This window comes from Ilyonectria robusta (genome assembly GCF_021365365.1).
Source record: "Ilyonectria robusta strain PMI_751 chromosome Unknown BGZ61scaffold_2, whole genome shotgun sequence".
NCBI lineage: Eukaryota > Fungi > Ascomycota > Sordariomycetes > Hypocreales > Nectriaceae > Ilyonectria > Ilyonectria robusta.
Genome location: NW_025764436.1, coordinates 3,528,223 through 3,542,438, shown reverse-complemented (window position 1 = coordinate 3,542,438; position 14,216 = coordinate 3,528,223). Strand labels below are relative to the sequence as shown.

At 48.6% G+C, this 14,216-nt stretch overlaps 5 protein-coding genes across 5 annotated transcripts; 2 read left to right on the top strand and 3 right to left on the bottom strand.

The window, feature by feature from the left end:
- Positions 1-102: 102 nt before the first annotated feature.
- BGZ61DRAFT_490199 (uncharacterized protein) lies at positions 103-2,349 on the top strand (the record flags this gene model as incomplete). The annotated part of the gene is made up of 4 exons (XM_046250306.1): positions 103-949; positions 1,028-1,109; positions 1,176-1,244; positions 1,296-2,349. 4 exons carry the CDS (start codon positions 103-105, stop codon positions 2,347-2,349), a joined length of 2,052 nt encoding a protein of 683 aa, XP_046111369.1.
- Positions 2,350-2,986: 637 nt separating this feature from the next.
- Positions 2,987-5,219, bottom strand: BGZ61DRAFT_339662 (uncharacterized protein; the record flags this gene model as incomplete). The annotated part of the gene is made up of 5 exons (XM_046239250.1): positions 2,987-3,636; positions 3,693-4,012; positions 4,067-4,480; positions 4,608-4,813; positions 4,878-5,219. Coding segments are annotated over 5 exons (1,932 nt in total), but the record flags the coding sequence as incomplete, so codon positions are not given.
- Positions 5,220-5,869: 650 nt separating this feature from the next.
- BGZ61DRAFT_527511 (glycoside hydrolase superfamily) lies at positions 5,870-7,726 on the bottom strand (the record flags this gene model as incomplete). The annotated part of the gene is made up of 1 exon (XM_046253115.1): positions 5,870-7,726. One exon carries the CDS (start codon positions 7,724-7,726, stop codon positions 5,870-5,872), a length of 1,857 nt encoding a protein of 618 aa, XP_046111367.1.
- Positions 7,727-8,628: 902 nt separating this feature from the next.
- Positions 8,629-10,514, top strand: BGZ61DRAFT_340806 (general substrate transporter; the record flags this gene model as incomplete). Its single annotated transcript, XM_046239343.1, has 6 exons — positions 8,629-8,801; positions 8,857-9,097; positions 9,159-9,468; positions 9,521-10,060; positions 10,122-10,216; positions 10,272-10,514. 6 exons carry the CDS (start codon positions 8,629-8,631, stop codon positions 10,512-10,514), a joined length of 1,602 nt encoding a protein of 533 aa, XP_046111366.1.
- Positions 10,515-11,407: 893 nt separating this feature from the next.
- BGZ61DRAFT_442217 (heterokaryon incompatibility protein-domain-containing protein) lies at positions 11,408-13,795 on the bottom strand. Its single transcript, XM_046244696.1, has one exon. It carries the CDS (start codon positions 13,666-13,668, stop codon positions 11,632-11,634), a length of 2,037 nt encoding a protein of 678 aa, XP_046111365.1. The 5' UTR covers positions 13,669-13,795; the 3' UTR covers positions 11,408-11,631.
- Between the last annotated feature and the right edge of the window lie 421 nt (positions 13,796-14,216).

Sequence of the window (14,216 nt, the reverse complement as noted above, 5' to 3'; positions counted from 1 at the left end):
GGTGTCAAAAATTGTTGCGACAGTGACGCGAATTCGTCTGGACATACGGTCAGTGAATTGAGCTTCTTAACGTTTTGCACGATCCCGCATACTCAATTGATAATGCCGTCGCTTGGTGGCTTCTCAGATAATCCTCTTCAGACGCGTGCAGACGTTATGCAGGCCGTTGTGGCCTTGCTCAAACCCCTCACACAATACTTCTCCCCAGCCCATGCCCGCATCCGCATTCCTCGCGCGGTCGGCACAAAGTTCGATGAGACAGCAGCCCAGCTGGAAGGGTTTGCCCGTCCTCTTTGGGCTATTGGCGCCCTCTTGATGGGTGGCGAGCCTGCCTGGGACCTCATCGATCAGTGGGTTGAGGGGTTCGAGGCTGGCGTCGACCCAGAGCATCCTGAGTATTGGGGCGCCATCAAGGACATGGATCAACGCATGGTTGAGACAGAGATGATTTCCTTTGCCCTCCTGGCTACCCCAAAACACCTGCTCTGGGACCGTTTCAGCCCTAAAACGCAAAGTAATATGATCCACTGGCTCCTTGGGCTCCACGGGAAGGCGATGCCGCCGGCCAACTGGCTGTGGTTCCGCGTCTTTGCAAACCTTGCCCTTCGCCGAGTCTGCGGCGTTGATACCCCCGAGGTTAGAGAATCCATGCGAGTTGATCTGGAGGTCCTAGACTCCATGTACATCTGCGACGGATGGTCCGGGGATGGTGTGTGGAGAAGCTCTGAGATCGACGAGGAAGAATATCGCGTCCATCTCGAAACAGGGCGTGCTAATACAATCCAAGCGTCCAGAAGCGTGGATTACTACTCTGGGAGCTTTGCTATCCAGTTCAGCCAGCTTTTATACGTTCGGTTTGCCTATGATTTGGATTTAAAAAGAACGGAAAAATATCGTCAGCAAGCTAGGGATTTCGGACAAGGATTTTCGAGGTTCTTTGACACGGATGGTCAGTCATGTCTTCCTACACACTAATATCCCGAACCCTAACATAATATCCTGAACCCTAACACATCCCGTTTATCAGGAGCTGCCATCCCATTTGGACGGTCCCTCACGTATCGGTTTGCATGTGGAGGTTTCTTCGCCGCCCTAGCCCTGGCAAATGTGTCGGACATGCTAAACTAGCTGGAAACTCCTGGTGCTATCAAAGGTTATTTGTTACGCCATCTCAGATGGTGGGCCAGACATTCGGAAGACATCTTTGATCCGGATGGCACTCTCAACCTGGGCTGGATTTATCCGTAAGCCGCCATTCATTTTGCGGTGAGCCTCACTGACACATTGATGACCAGAAACATGTACTTGACTGAGGACTACAACTCTCCTCAGTCTGTATATTGGGCTATGAAATCACTAATTGTCGTTGCTCTTGGTGAAAACGACGCCTTTTGGACCGAGCCTGAGCGGCCTGGTTCTAGAGGCGGAGTTGCGATCATACAAGCTCCTCGTCAAATTCTGTGCAATCATCCTGACGGCAACCACCACTTCCTCCTCTCTACCTCACAATTTGTCGCGGTTCCATTCAAAGGGGTCACCTCAAAATATTCCAAATTTGCCTACTCATCTTCATTCGCATTTTCCGTTCCAACAGGCCATGTGACGCTCGGACAACTTGCTCCCGATTCCACATTGGCACTAAGCAGAGACGGAACCGACACTTGGGCTGTCAAGTATAGAAGTGGAGAGGCCAAGTTCTCTCAATCGCTCATTCGCGGTAGTGTGAGCGAGCAGGTCATAACTGCGAGCGTTTCGTGGTATCCGTGGCCAGATCGCAGCGTCATTGTCAATACAACACTTGTTCCACCCACTAACAGATGGCCAGATTGGCATGTCAGAATCCACCGCCTTCGAGCGTTGAGAAAGATAGGAAGAGTTTTTACTGCGGAGGGGGGATTTGCTGTTAATGGCCGTCGTCGCTCTGATGCCCTCTCTCTTCCAGTTCTTAGAATGACAGTTCCGGAAAAGGACGTCGAAGTTGGCTTGACCGAGGGAGTAATCTTAAATCCTTCATCAGTGCTCATAATGAGCAGTTCAGGGATGTCAGGTGTCAGCACAGAGTTGTTGCTTCCAAGCATAGGCACGACCTCGGTTACCAGTTTCAAACCTGAGCCAAATACCAACCTAATGGCCTGCCGCACCCTTATACCACTCATCGAGCAAAATATACTTGGTTTGGAGGAAGGCGAAGAGGTTATTCTGGTTACAAAGGTATTCGCCGTATCCAAGGAAGCGAACGGTGGTTGGAAAAAAGCAGGTAAATCTGTTCAAGAGCGATGGCTGGATCAGCCACAGCTTTACGGCCTGACAAGTTTAAGCCACGGTGATTTTATACATTTAATCTTCTAAATTATATAGGGATATAGAACAATATTCCGACATTATGTTGAATACTTTGATAATCCACAAGACAATAAGAAAGAGGCAAATTTAAAGCCCATCGAAAATTCCTTGAAGAATATAGGCTTTTCAGCCACTCGCCACATCATACAGCACGACTGGATACGCGATCTGTTGCCGCTTCAAGGAATTTCCGATGGGCTTTAAATTTACCTCTTTCTCTATTTTCTTGTGGATCACAAAGATATTCAACATCATATTGGAATATTATTCTATATTCCTGATATACAGGGTTATTCCTGGAAAGAGCTGAACGGATGATGGTCGCCATGATGAAAGTTAATGAAATTGGATGAATATTAGAAGGGAAGTTGGTTCTTTGACGACGGGAGATATCAGTCTCTCTTATATCTTATGGCTCGGAATAAAGTGACTGTCTCAAGGTTGTTACCTACAGATAGAAAGATCGTTCGTTGACTGCAGAGAGACAGCAGGGTTGAATAACGTTATTGTTCATCTACTGTTTCTTCTGCTACTGGGTGTAGTACGTACTGTTTATCTCTGCTGTTTGAGAATACTGCACGGCCTTGATCTGTCTGATGATCTTAAGTAAACGTAAAAAAAAAGGATCTTCTAAATCAATACTCTAAATTGAATCCCAATATATAGGAGGGCAGCCGTCGCCCGTCAAACCACTTGAAGCTTGCCCCTCTGTCGGAATACTCCAGCCGTGACCTTGATCCAGAGAGGCCGATGCCGTCTCACTAGGACGGGAAGTAAACATCATATCGTCAAAGCTGATAACACGATCCATCTCCATAAATCTTTGGTCCATCAGTATCTGAGATATCGTCGCTAGTTCGTCCCCCCCTGTGCTAGTCAAAGGCTGAATCCATTCTCTAGCGTCGCTCGCTCCATCCATGGTAGGCTGGTGTCTGTTGGGAAGTTGCGAGGCCGGAGACTTTCCTGCACCAGTTTCCATATTTGGATCATTCTGGCCATTAACCCGGGGGACTCTATCGGAAAATTCGGGACTATGTTGTTGAAGATCCTGGCGTGACGGGATGCAATCTGGGTCCAAATATGTCTCCTCAGTGCATCCAGATATGTCGATTTGGAAATTGGGATTACGTTGGCAATGTTCGTGAAGCTTTTGAAGTCGGACGGCAAAATGGCCAAAAAGCGATTCTCGTTGTGTGCTGGAATCGTTGGTCCACCGTCTCGACATTTCTTTCAGATTCTCCACCAGCACCCAAAATTCGGTGGCCAGAAGTGTACCATAGAAGCGCGAGTGAACTATGATAAGCTTTGTCAATATCATCTCTAAGAACGCACCTGAATTTGGGGCTCACTTAAAAGCACCCTGGCGCTGACAAATGCCGCAAGAGCTAGTTGAGGAGATACAAGACTGTCCTTTGGGGAATGGTCGAGATATTTTTGGGTGATATTCGCTGTCTCAACCGCCGCACCCCGGCATGTCTCGGCACTGCACAATGTTGGGAGTTTCAAAGCCACCAACTCTGGACCGGGGTAGGCTATTCTTTGATGAAGGAGGATCATGGAGGTGTTATGTGTTGCATGGGCCGCAGTCATGTTAGGGTCCATTACGCCAGGCATCGTCTCACGAGATATTCCAGAGTCTTGCCATTGCTGTGGAAGGAACATTTTCCAGCTTTGAAGAGTGAGCGGGGATTCAGAATGGGGGTGACGGGCGTATGTGTCTTACTGCACTAATCGTAAATCGAGTTCCTTGAACCGTGTGAGCCAACTTGAGACCTCTTTTCGATTACTAAAGTCAACGCGCTGTTGCAAGAAGTAGCTGTTGATGCGACTCAATGACTCAAGGGACTCAATGTTGTATGCCAGGGCCCCAACGTTTGTCATGTCTGGAGACTGGGGTTGTGCTTGTGGCGCGCAGCTCCCCGCAGCTGGTGTTACGGTATCATTGATTTCAGTATTGGTCGAATGGGTCGGACTAGGGTAATGGGCAGGGATGAAAGTGATGGAGTTTCCCATTTTGGCTGCAGATTGATCCCATATGCCGAAATACGGAGTTGGTGCTGGCGTACATTTGTACCAAAGACCACCACATACCGGAAGCCTTCGACAGACATCTGCAGCTGTGAGACTAGTATTCCAACTGCAAGTGATTAGTATTCCAAATGATACTAGACCAATTGGCATTGACGTGACATACCCAGTGGTAATTGAACAAAACCTATAAGACATTAATACAATTATAAAACACTATGGAAGGTGAGACATACCTATCCAGCATAAACACATTCCAAAACACCCGTCTTCTTTCTTCTTCCTCGACCCAGCTCTTGGGGGTAGGAAGGAGTGGAAGGGGTTGCAAAAGAGCACCCACCTTTTGACGACCCTCTGACTCAACGCTTAGTTGAAGGTATTCAACCGACCTGGAGAGAGATGCAATGATGGGCCATGCGTTGCGGGAGTTTCCATTGCTTATCTTGAGGGAGGTCAGATTACCCTCGTTTACTAAGCATTGAAGAGGTGGTGGCGATCATACTTACATCCATGAACGCCAAAATGATGAGAGATTGCAGATTCTCGACCGAAAGCTCATCCATCGCGGTTAAGATAACGAGTTTCCTTGACTTCTTCTGCTGTGAAGCTACTTCTGCCGCAGACAGCAGGTGTCCATGCCATGGTGTGAAATGCAAAGCGGCAACCGTCATAGCATGAATGATGACAGAAAGATGCTTTAGCCCCCCAGGCTTCTGAAGCTTTACCCTGAAATCAGCCTCGTGTACAATCGCAATCCATGGCTGGATGCGATGGAAGTAGGAGCCTAGCAATGCTGGCAACAGACTCTGGGGAGGTAAATGCCTGAGAGAATCTTGAATGTCGTCCAGGGCAACATTAGAATCCTGAGGGTAATTTGAAATCGTTTCAGGACTTGTGCCATTGGATCTCCTTCGTTTGCTTGGCCGTGAATGACCAGGACCACCCCCTTCCGGATCTTCCTGGGGATGGCATACCGACGGAGGTGGCCTAGGTTGATGTGAGAATACCGAACTAAGCTTGCGTATCTCTTGGGCTAGAGTAGATAGAGCTTCCACTACCGGCGCGGATCCGAGGCTGTCTTCCTTTGGAGGAGAGATGCGCAGCACAGCACCGCACTGGACGTAACCACGCCCCCGCAGACTTGGTGGGCTGATCGACCCCACAAGTCACAATGTGAACTAAGCTGGTCCAAACCAAACTCAGTCAATAAGTTAATTCTCGTATTAGAGCCAGGCTTCTTAGAGACAAGCGAGTTCCCCAGTTAGCTCCGAAGTGGGTTCATGGCCCGTGTTTTCGCATGCCACCTTGCAGGGATAAGATCCTTCATGACTCGTGCGCCGTTGCGTCGGAGTTCGCAACATTTGCCGCACGAGCAATCCTCCGGCCAGCCGAGCAATGACTGACTGTGCCTCCAGTTGACGAAATTCCTGTTTAGGTGACTACCTATTCTATCCTGACATACATTGAAACCGGTTCGACAGCCGTGCTCCCTGTGCGTTTAGAGGGCCATCGCACCATTGGTAATCTTCGTAGCCCCTACGGACTCCGCATCCCTTCTATCAGTCCAACGCCTTTTCAAAACATGGGCGGCGCTTTTCGGCTTTCGGTCCCTTGTAAATACGCCTTTTTTGTTTCCATCGACGCGGAAAATAAAGGTACTGGGGCAATGGAAGTCGGCAAAATTCCACACGTGCTCTCCAACAAGGCTCTCTACCCGGTCAAACACCCGGTGAGACATGTCCAAAAGATCCCTTTGGTATTCCTCGCTCCATGGGACATCGTAAACAGAGTGCAAGCCCACCTGGGTATCAGCGCCATACTCGGACATGATGATCGGTTTCTCGTACTTGGCTTCCCAACTGCGCAGATCTGCCTCCAAACCCCGCTCCGCAGATTTGAGGTCGCCGGTATTTAGATACCATCCATAATATCGGTTCAGGCAAAGGACATCAAAAAGATCAGATATCCTATCTTTCTCCGGCGGTGCTTGTGCCTCGTTGGCAAAACACACTGGACGTGTCGGGTCAAGCTCACGAGTTAGAGCCACCAAAGGCTCCATGTACTCTCGAACTCCAGCTTCAGCTGACGACGGTTCATTCGCGATGGCCCACATCACGACTGACGGATGATTTTTGTCTCGCGCTATGAGCTCACGGATCGCTTGCGCATGTGCTTCTCGAGTGTTGTCATTTATTGTCTCGGGGGAAAACGTCGGCGTATGTTTCCAACCCAAGAGCCCAGCAACTATGGCCAGATTGAGACCGACAGCTGCTGTCTCGTCGATAACCACGATACCATGACGGTCCGCGTAGTCAAGAACCTCTTCAGCGTAGGGGTAGTGGGAGGTCCTGAAGGAGTTGGCTCCCATCCAATCCATCAATTGGAAGTCATGAATCATAAAGGCAGGGTCGTGTCCTTTGCCTCGGATTGGACTGTCTTCGTGCTTCCCAAATCCCGTAAAGTAAAAAGGTTTGTGGTTTATCAAGAATTGGTTCTTGTGTACTCTGACAGACCGAAAGCCAACAGCAACCTGGTAGGTGTCGAGTGTCGTACTTTGGTCTTCTTCTCCGACGATGTTTATGCGAAGTTGGTAAAGATATGAAGCGCCTGGCTGCCAAAGATGAACCGAATCGATGGATATCTGGTTCTTTTTGCCCTGTACTTGGGTAACAGTGTTCCCATCCTCATCTTCAAGAAACACCTTGCATCGGTGTGAGTCGATTCGCCGGTTTGTGGTGATTTCAAAAGATATGACACCCGTGTGACAATCGTTGGTAACATCTGTGGTTACGGTGACGCCATCGATAAAAGTCTGCGGCACGCTATATAGCCACACCGAGCGAGCTAAGCCGGCATAATTGAAAAAGTCGTGTTGGTAATGTTGCTTCCGTTGGCCATTGTCGAGAGTTTCGACCCTTCCCGGTGGGATGGTTTCCCAAGTGAGCACGTTCTCAACTGCTACGGTCAAGCGGAAGCTTTGTCCAGCGGCGACGAGGTCAGTGATGTCGGCCTCGAAGGGTGTGTATCCACCGATGTGTTCGGTAACAAAATCATCATCAAGGTAGACCCGACCCCGGTGGGTAACGGCATCAAAGCGAAGGAAGTATCGCTCCTTAGACCATCCTCTAGGCACAGTCACAAGCCTTTGATAGTACACCCACCCGACGTGGTCTCTAATGGCCTGATCAACGAAGATATCGTTATAGCTGGCGGGAACCGGTACTTGCCGAGTTGGTGGGATGGTGCGCTTCCATGCTTGTTCAGACTCGATGTCAGCCGAGGCAGTTAATTCAAAGTTCCACACTCCGTCTAGCGAGAAGACATCGCGAGTGGAATTTGCTTGGGGCTTCAGCATATTTGGTGAATGCGTGCAGATGATCCAAACAAGACAAAATGAAAGAGTAGGATGGGTTAAAAACAAACTACCATTCGATACATTGAAAAGAATTAAACCAAAGGACCAGGAAGATGTATCGTCAGTGTGTCACCACTTTAGATATACCCATTATCTGATAGTCCTGAGGTTTCTGCATTAAACCCTCTACTTGCCAATTCGGCGTAAACCTCGGCCGGGCATAGGTGTAAGCTGCAGTCGGTAACGGGCACCCGGATCCGAGTGACAACTTGGCAAGTCCATTCTCTCTGTTTTAGCGCCTCTTGGTGAGGAAGAGAAAGGTGAGTGTCCGTAATACTTCGGGGCATGTCCCGCCCGACACTTTCTCCAGCGAGACCCTGGCTGTGTGGGCCTCGACTTGACTCGTACGGGCCAAATCTCGTACGGGCTTTTCCCCGAAACCCGTTGTCAGTTGTCACCGGGGATTCGATGTCAGGTTTCCCCGCTCCTGTAACATGCAACTTCTCCACATACTCCCCGCTGGATCCCACAGTTTGGGTCAAGATACATGGGGTATGGGGTCAACTGACTCGTCATCCTTGGAGAGGGCCGTAGTGGCGCTATTTTGCGGAGAAGCGACTGTCGGTTTGGACAACATCTAACTACCTTTGTGGGTATTTTTCGGTAAAAAGTACTTGCTCGTTTTCCTGGGCTGTCGTGTTTCCATCATGAAAATCCATGTGTGGCCAGGCATCTCCAAGTATAAAGATTTCGCCATCTCTGGAAACCTGGAGCCTGGTATAGCCCATCTGCAACTCAATCGTCTACCAAAACAAAGTGCACAACGCAGAGACAATTCAGTTTCCTGTTCCATTTAAGGCATGGAGAAATCACTGCCCCAAGCGGATGGCCAGGGTGTCGGCATGTCGAAAGAGACCGACCAACCCAATATCGTTGAGTTCGAAAACACTGGCACAAAAGGCGACAATGAAACGAGCGCCGTCACCTCGGCATACGCCACCTGGACACGAGCCGAATGCGTCCGGAAGTTCTGGAGGTTGTACGTCACCGGTCTAGGTGTGTCAATGGCGGGCATGTAAGTACAATCAAGGACCGCGAGCACCCGACGATAGGACTAATGGTGATTTCAGGTATGCCGGCTACGCGAACTCTGTAATTGGGAGCATCATTGCCAATGAAGGCTTCATCCGATACTTTGCTACAGTGACAGACCCCGACACCGGTAAACCAGCGCTCGACTCTCAGCACATTTCACTCTGGGCAGCTTGCTATTTTGTGTCCGCTATTCTCATCCAGACCATTGCTCCGGTTACGGCCGATAGGTTTGGTCGAAAATTCAACATGTGGGGTATCACCTTTTTTCTTACTCTGGTAAGTGATGATTTATTCATAAATACGTTGGGCAAATGTTTATTAATTCTTACAAATCCAGTCCATTATTCTCCAAGTCATCGCCCCGAACTGGTGGGTTCTGTTGATCGCCAGGTTGGTCGCAGGCTGTGCGGGAGGTATGATGGGAACGTCTTGCATGGTTTACATGTCTGAGATTGCAATGCCCCAGTTTCGTGGAGCCTTACTGGGCAGTTTCTCTCTCGCCTTCGCACTCGGCCAGGTGTTCTTGGCCATCGGTCTCAAGGTTCTCGAAGTGACGAAACCTCTGGCTTTCCGTCACGTATTCTACTCCGAATTCGTCTTTACCGCGCTATGGATGTTCCCAATGCTCTACCTTCCCGAGTCTCCAGGTAATTATCCTCATTCCGGGGTGAGGGGTCTAATAAACTAACCATCAAATAGCCTGGTATGCGGCAAAAGGCAGGGATGACGATGGGAAGAAAGCCCTCCGAAAACTAGTCGGAAATGTTAATGGTTACGATGTCGACCACGAATATGCCGTCATCAAGTACGAAATGATGGAATCAATCGCTCTATCGAAGAAGGCATCTTCCGGCACCTGGAAGGCCATTTTCACAAACAAGATCAACTTGAAGCGTGCAGTCATCTCCACGCTTCCATTCACCTTCCAAAACATTGTTGGAGTGCCTCTGATGTTCGGATACACCACCTATTTCTTTCAGCTCGCCGGTGTTGATGACCCTTTCCTGGGAAACATTATCAAGCAAATGGTCCTCGTTGTTGGTATCTTAATTTCGTTCTACATGGTTGACAAAGTCGGACGAAGGACTCTTGTCATCTACGGAGGCGCGATAATGGGAGTTATTACCTTACTCGTTGGAGGACTCGGCTTTATGACGCAGACCTCCTCCTCGGGAATGGCTTTGGTAGCTCTCTGCTCTATCTGGGCTTTTGTGTATGCTAACTCACTAGCACCTATCGGTAAGTTGGCCCCAAAACAGGCATCTAGAATCATTTCAGCTAACGTCATCTCTCATTAAAGGCTGGATCAGTCTTGTTGAAATATCTAGTTCCAACCTTCGTGCCAAGACTACTTCGATTGCTGTTACGATTCAGTATCTCACTGGAATCCTTTTTGTAGGCAACAAGTTACTCAACGAACTAAAATTGTTGTAGCTAACATGAAACACAGAATTACTGCGTCCCATTAATGCTGTCAAATCAATATGCTGGTTGGGGTCAGAAGATCGGCTTGTTCTTTGCTGGCATTACGTTTTTGTACCTCATCCCATGCATTTTGCTTTTCCCTGAAACTAAGGGACGCACATATCATGAGCTAGATGAACTTTTTGAACGTCGCATTCCTGCATGGAGATTTGCTACAACGAGAACTGCCCACCAGGAAAATATTGAGACAGTGGCAAATGAAAAGTAACAGCCAGTATGGTGTTACTATTAAGCATCTAGGGGTTTTTGGTACATATGGGGTCTTGGCTAGTTAGATTGCTACTCGGAGTACTAGTTCTGTACTATAGCTCTCAATATACTTATATAGGGCTGTGGTAGTCTTTACATTCGATTCTATTACCAGAATGTTCATCCATCTCGTCGTAGCCTGATCCTTTTGTCTCATGGCAGCCCGTCCTCAACCCAACCGTCGTACCGCATCACTGGTCTAGTACATCAATGCTTCGTACTCTAAGCCTGCTTCTTCCGTGTAACGTTCTTGATTCCGAGCTACACGATAATAAGACAGCTGAAAGGGGCAAGGCGCAGCTGAGCACTGCCACCGACAAAGGGTCCCCATTCGACAACTCGCAGTGCGTCAGACTGATGGACGTACCAATTGGATCAGTGATCAACAGAATTGCCTTGCAGTTCAGCCATCTTCGGGGCTGAATGCCTGACCAACTCCTGCGCATCGATGCATTTACTCCCGGCGCATGGATTCACCAGCGTCATCGCCTTCAACTATCACAGTCGGTTGCTTAGAACTGATCGCTGTCAAGTAGCTTGATAAACACGTCCTGATATCCTTGGTCAGATGCTAAAAAGGACATAAATGATGAAATATTGGACGTGGGCTCACTATTTAGAGTACCTTGACCTGGCACGGGTAAATTCCTAGATGTCGGAAATATCTCACTTGACACCCTAGCTCTTGGTATTGCCGATGCACTCCGCATCACCCTTGGCTCCAATCGTGCCGCTCCCGCCAAACTCGTCCCAACTCAATTTACTGGGCCTCTAAATTAGCTGGTTCTCAAGCTTGAGAGCAAAATCTCATTCAGTTAGGCCTAAAGTTGGAGAATCTAACAGCTCTGACAATTGGAATTTGGAAATAGTTGATTGACTACGCACTCTGACAAGATCGAGTACAGCTCAGGCCAAATGACGTTCATAAGGAGAAAAGGAGATTCATAACTAAAGCTCCAAAGTAAAACTATTTACACAATATTTTCAAATGAGACTATTCATAAAGTACATTATCGTTCTCTCACAGTTTTTCCATTCCAGCTCAAAAACGCAGAAGGTTTGCACTTCTAGAATTCTCAGTGTAAATGAAACACTCCACCAACTCCCTTCACTGGTCTTCTCCCTTCAATAGCATCTGAGTACCAACTCTTGTCCTCCTTCCCCGTCCTCTCCAACGTCTCCTTCGCCTTTTTCTCACTGATGATTCTCGCTTCACCAGCCTGTCCCAAATAGGTGCCCAGCGGTTCCTTCATCGCATTCAAAAGCTCCCCGTACTGACCTCTGGAATGAACGAAACTGATTCTCATGCCACCGACAAGAGTGAATGCTGCTGACTTTGGGAGTGAACATTGTTTCGTGGAGAGAGGTGAGCGATCCGGACGAAGGATGAATGGAGCGGCTGCACCATCTAAGATGCAGAGCCAATCGCCGTCTGTGCAGAGTTTGTGGTGCTCCCAAACGCCAACAGAGTATATGGAATTCAAGGGATTTTGCCGAATCTCTTCGGTGCAATCACACTTGCCGACATCGTGCTGATGAACAGCATGGGAAAATGGGGAAAGGTTGGAAAGTGCATGGTCGCCCTCATCCCTGATTTTAGCTGTACATGGCGGAAATTCGACAAATGCACCGGCAAATGAACGCCACCCGTACGTTGACACGCTGCCATCCGCTCTAATGATTGGATATCTTTTGAAGGACTTGTGTGTACTGAACCGACCGAGAGTAATGCCTGTAAGAAGGAGACATCCACTTGAGTCATCAACTTGCTGAAGCGCGATGGCCCTGCCGATGTGCTCTGTATCGATATTTGCGACAGTCATGTACCAATCTGTCTGGTTTATGGCTTGCTTGCATCCTTCTGCCCGCCAATCAGTAACCCATGAAGGAAACTCTCGTTGGATGGAAGAAATCTGCGAGCCACCAGGCTGACAGTGGCCATTGCTATGGGAGCAATTCCCAAACCATTTGCATTGCTCAGGCTGAGCTGCATCAGAACTCTCATCACACTCCCCCATCTCTCCGCCGGCATTTCCACTCAGTCCCGCGGCACTAAGGACACGTAGATTCTTTTCGGTGGCAATGCAAGCTCTTGTAGCAGCAATATACACGTCCCTCAAAGACCTCGAATAGTCAACTTTGAACGGCATCTCTGGGAGGAGTCCGAACAACGAGAAAACCTTATCCTTGGGATCAAAGCACTCTCTTGGCCACCCCAGGACTAGGAATTGAGACATTGAGTACACTCTCTTCTCAATGGCGCCTTGGGCAGCGAATACTTCTCGTACGAGATAGTTTCTGATTTGCAAGCCACTGCCATCAGTCTTTGAGCAACGAATTCTGAAATCATCCCACTGCATGGAGTGGGAGCCAAAATGCATGATAGCTTTCCGTGCTAGAATCGCTTCTTGCATTGTCCATGCTCTAGCAAACCATTGCCGACTGAGGAGATCATTCAGTCCGTAAAGGACAGCCGCCCACATGTCGAGCGCCGGGTCGCCAGGTTTCAAGCAATTTGGGCGTCGATGGAGACAGACTTCTTTCGGGCGAGAGGTTGGCCCTGTGTGGCCTAGGCAGCTGCATGACCAATCTCCGTAGCCACTGTTGTCTGTGTAAGATGTGTCTCCCAACCTGTCGTATTCTGGGAGATATGGTAGCATTGCTTCGACTGGCGGAGTCATTTCGCCCAGCCAGACTCGGACGCATGATGCCATGGAATAGATGTGGTGCATTCTAGTAACTTGGACGTTCTTCTCGTCGTTGTCGTATTGATTGATACAAAGTGCGTCTGCCCAGATGTGAGGACGGGGTGCCGAGGACCATATCGCACAGAGCGCTGCATGGAGATTTTGCGTGATGAGAATGTGCTGGTCATTGAGAACCATCCGTTGCAAATCAGACTCCCGATTTCCCCAAACGTAAGAAAGCGCATGGTACGGTATTGGCGAGGTATCGTCTGTTGTGGCAGCCAGCGGTCGTAGCTTGCAATGCAGCACAGAATCTTGGAGAGATACGAATGAGAGTAATCGTGTCTCCCCTAATCGAAGAGGGCGCGGATACAGAGCTTTTTGGAGCTCTGACGAGTACGCGCCCAATTTAGGTAAATGATCCATTGCCGATTCTGGGTGGTGCAGGACTTGGGAACAGAGATGGGAGGGATGTGTAGAGACAAACAAGTGGAACCCGTGAAGTTATAAGGAACGAAATATGCCTCGAGAAACGAAAATGCCTTGAGAACTGGAATGCGCCTTGAGTAGGCTTCCCTCAAATTCCCCGCTTCCCGTTGGCTATAAATAATTTCATCGGCTGACGCTTTGAACAGCCACTGTGATTGGCTGCTGTCCTTCGCCCCCACGACGATTTTGCTCGTATAGTAAGCTGACGCTTTTGGGTATCAACAGGATTGTACATGGTGGCATTTTGATGAACTGGAAATTCTTTGTGTCTCTAAATTCAATGCTATCCCTGCTTGCAGTCTGAAGTATATTTCTACCAGTACATACCGCTTTATCTGGTTTAAAAAAGTACTATGAACCTCTCCTACAAAATATACCTTACTGTATTGATGATATTGCTCAGCCTTAAATCAGTTACGTTCAACCTAAGAGACAGCCACGGTATTTTAATACCGTTCACCATAACTGATGTTGAGAACATAACT

Bases quoted from the DNA above. Each gene is read 5' to 3' on its own strand.
- BGZ61DRAFT_442217 (XM_046244696.1), bottom strand. From the start codon at position 13,668: ATGGATCATTTACCTAAATTGGGCGCGTACTCGTCAGAGCTCCAAAAA.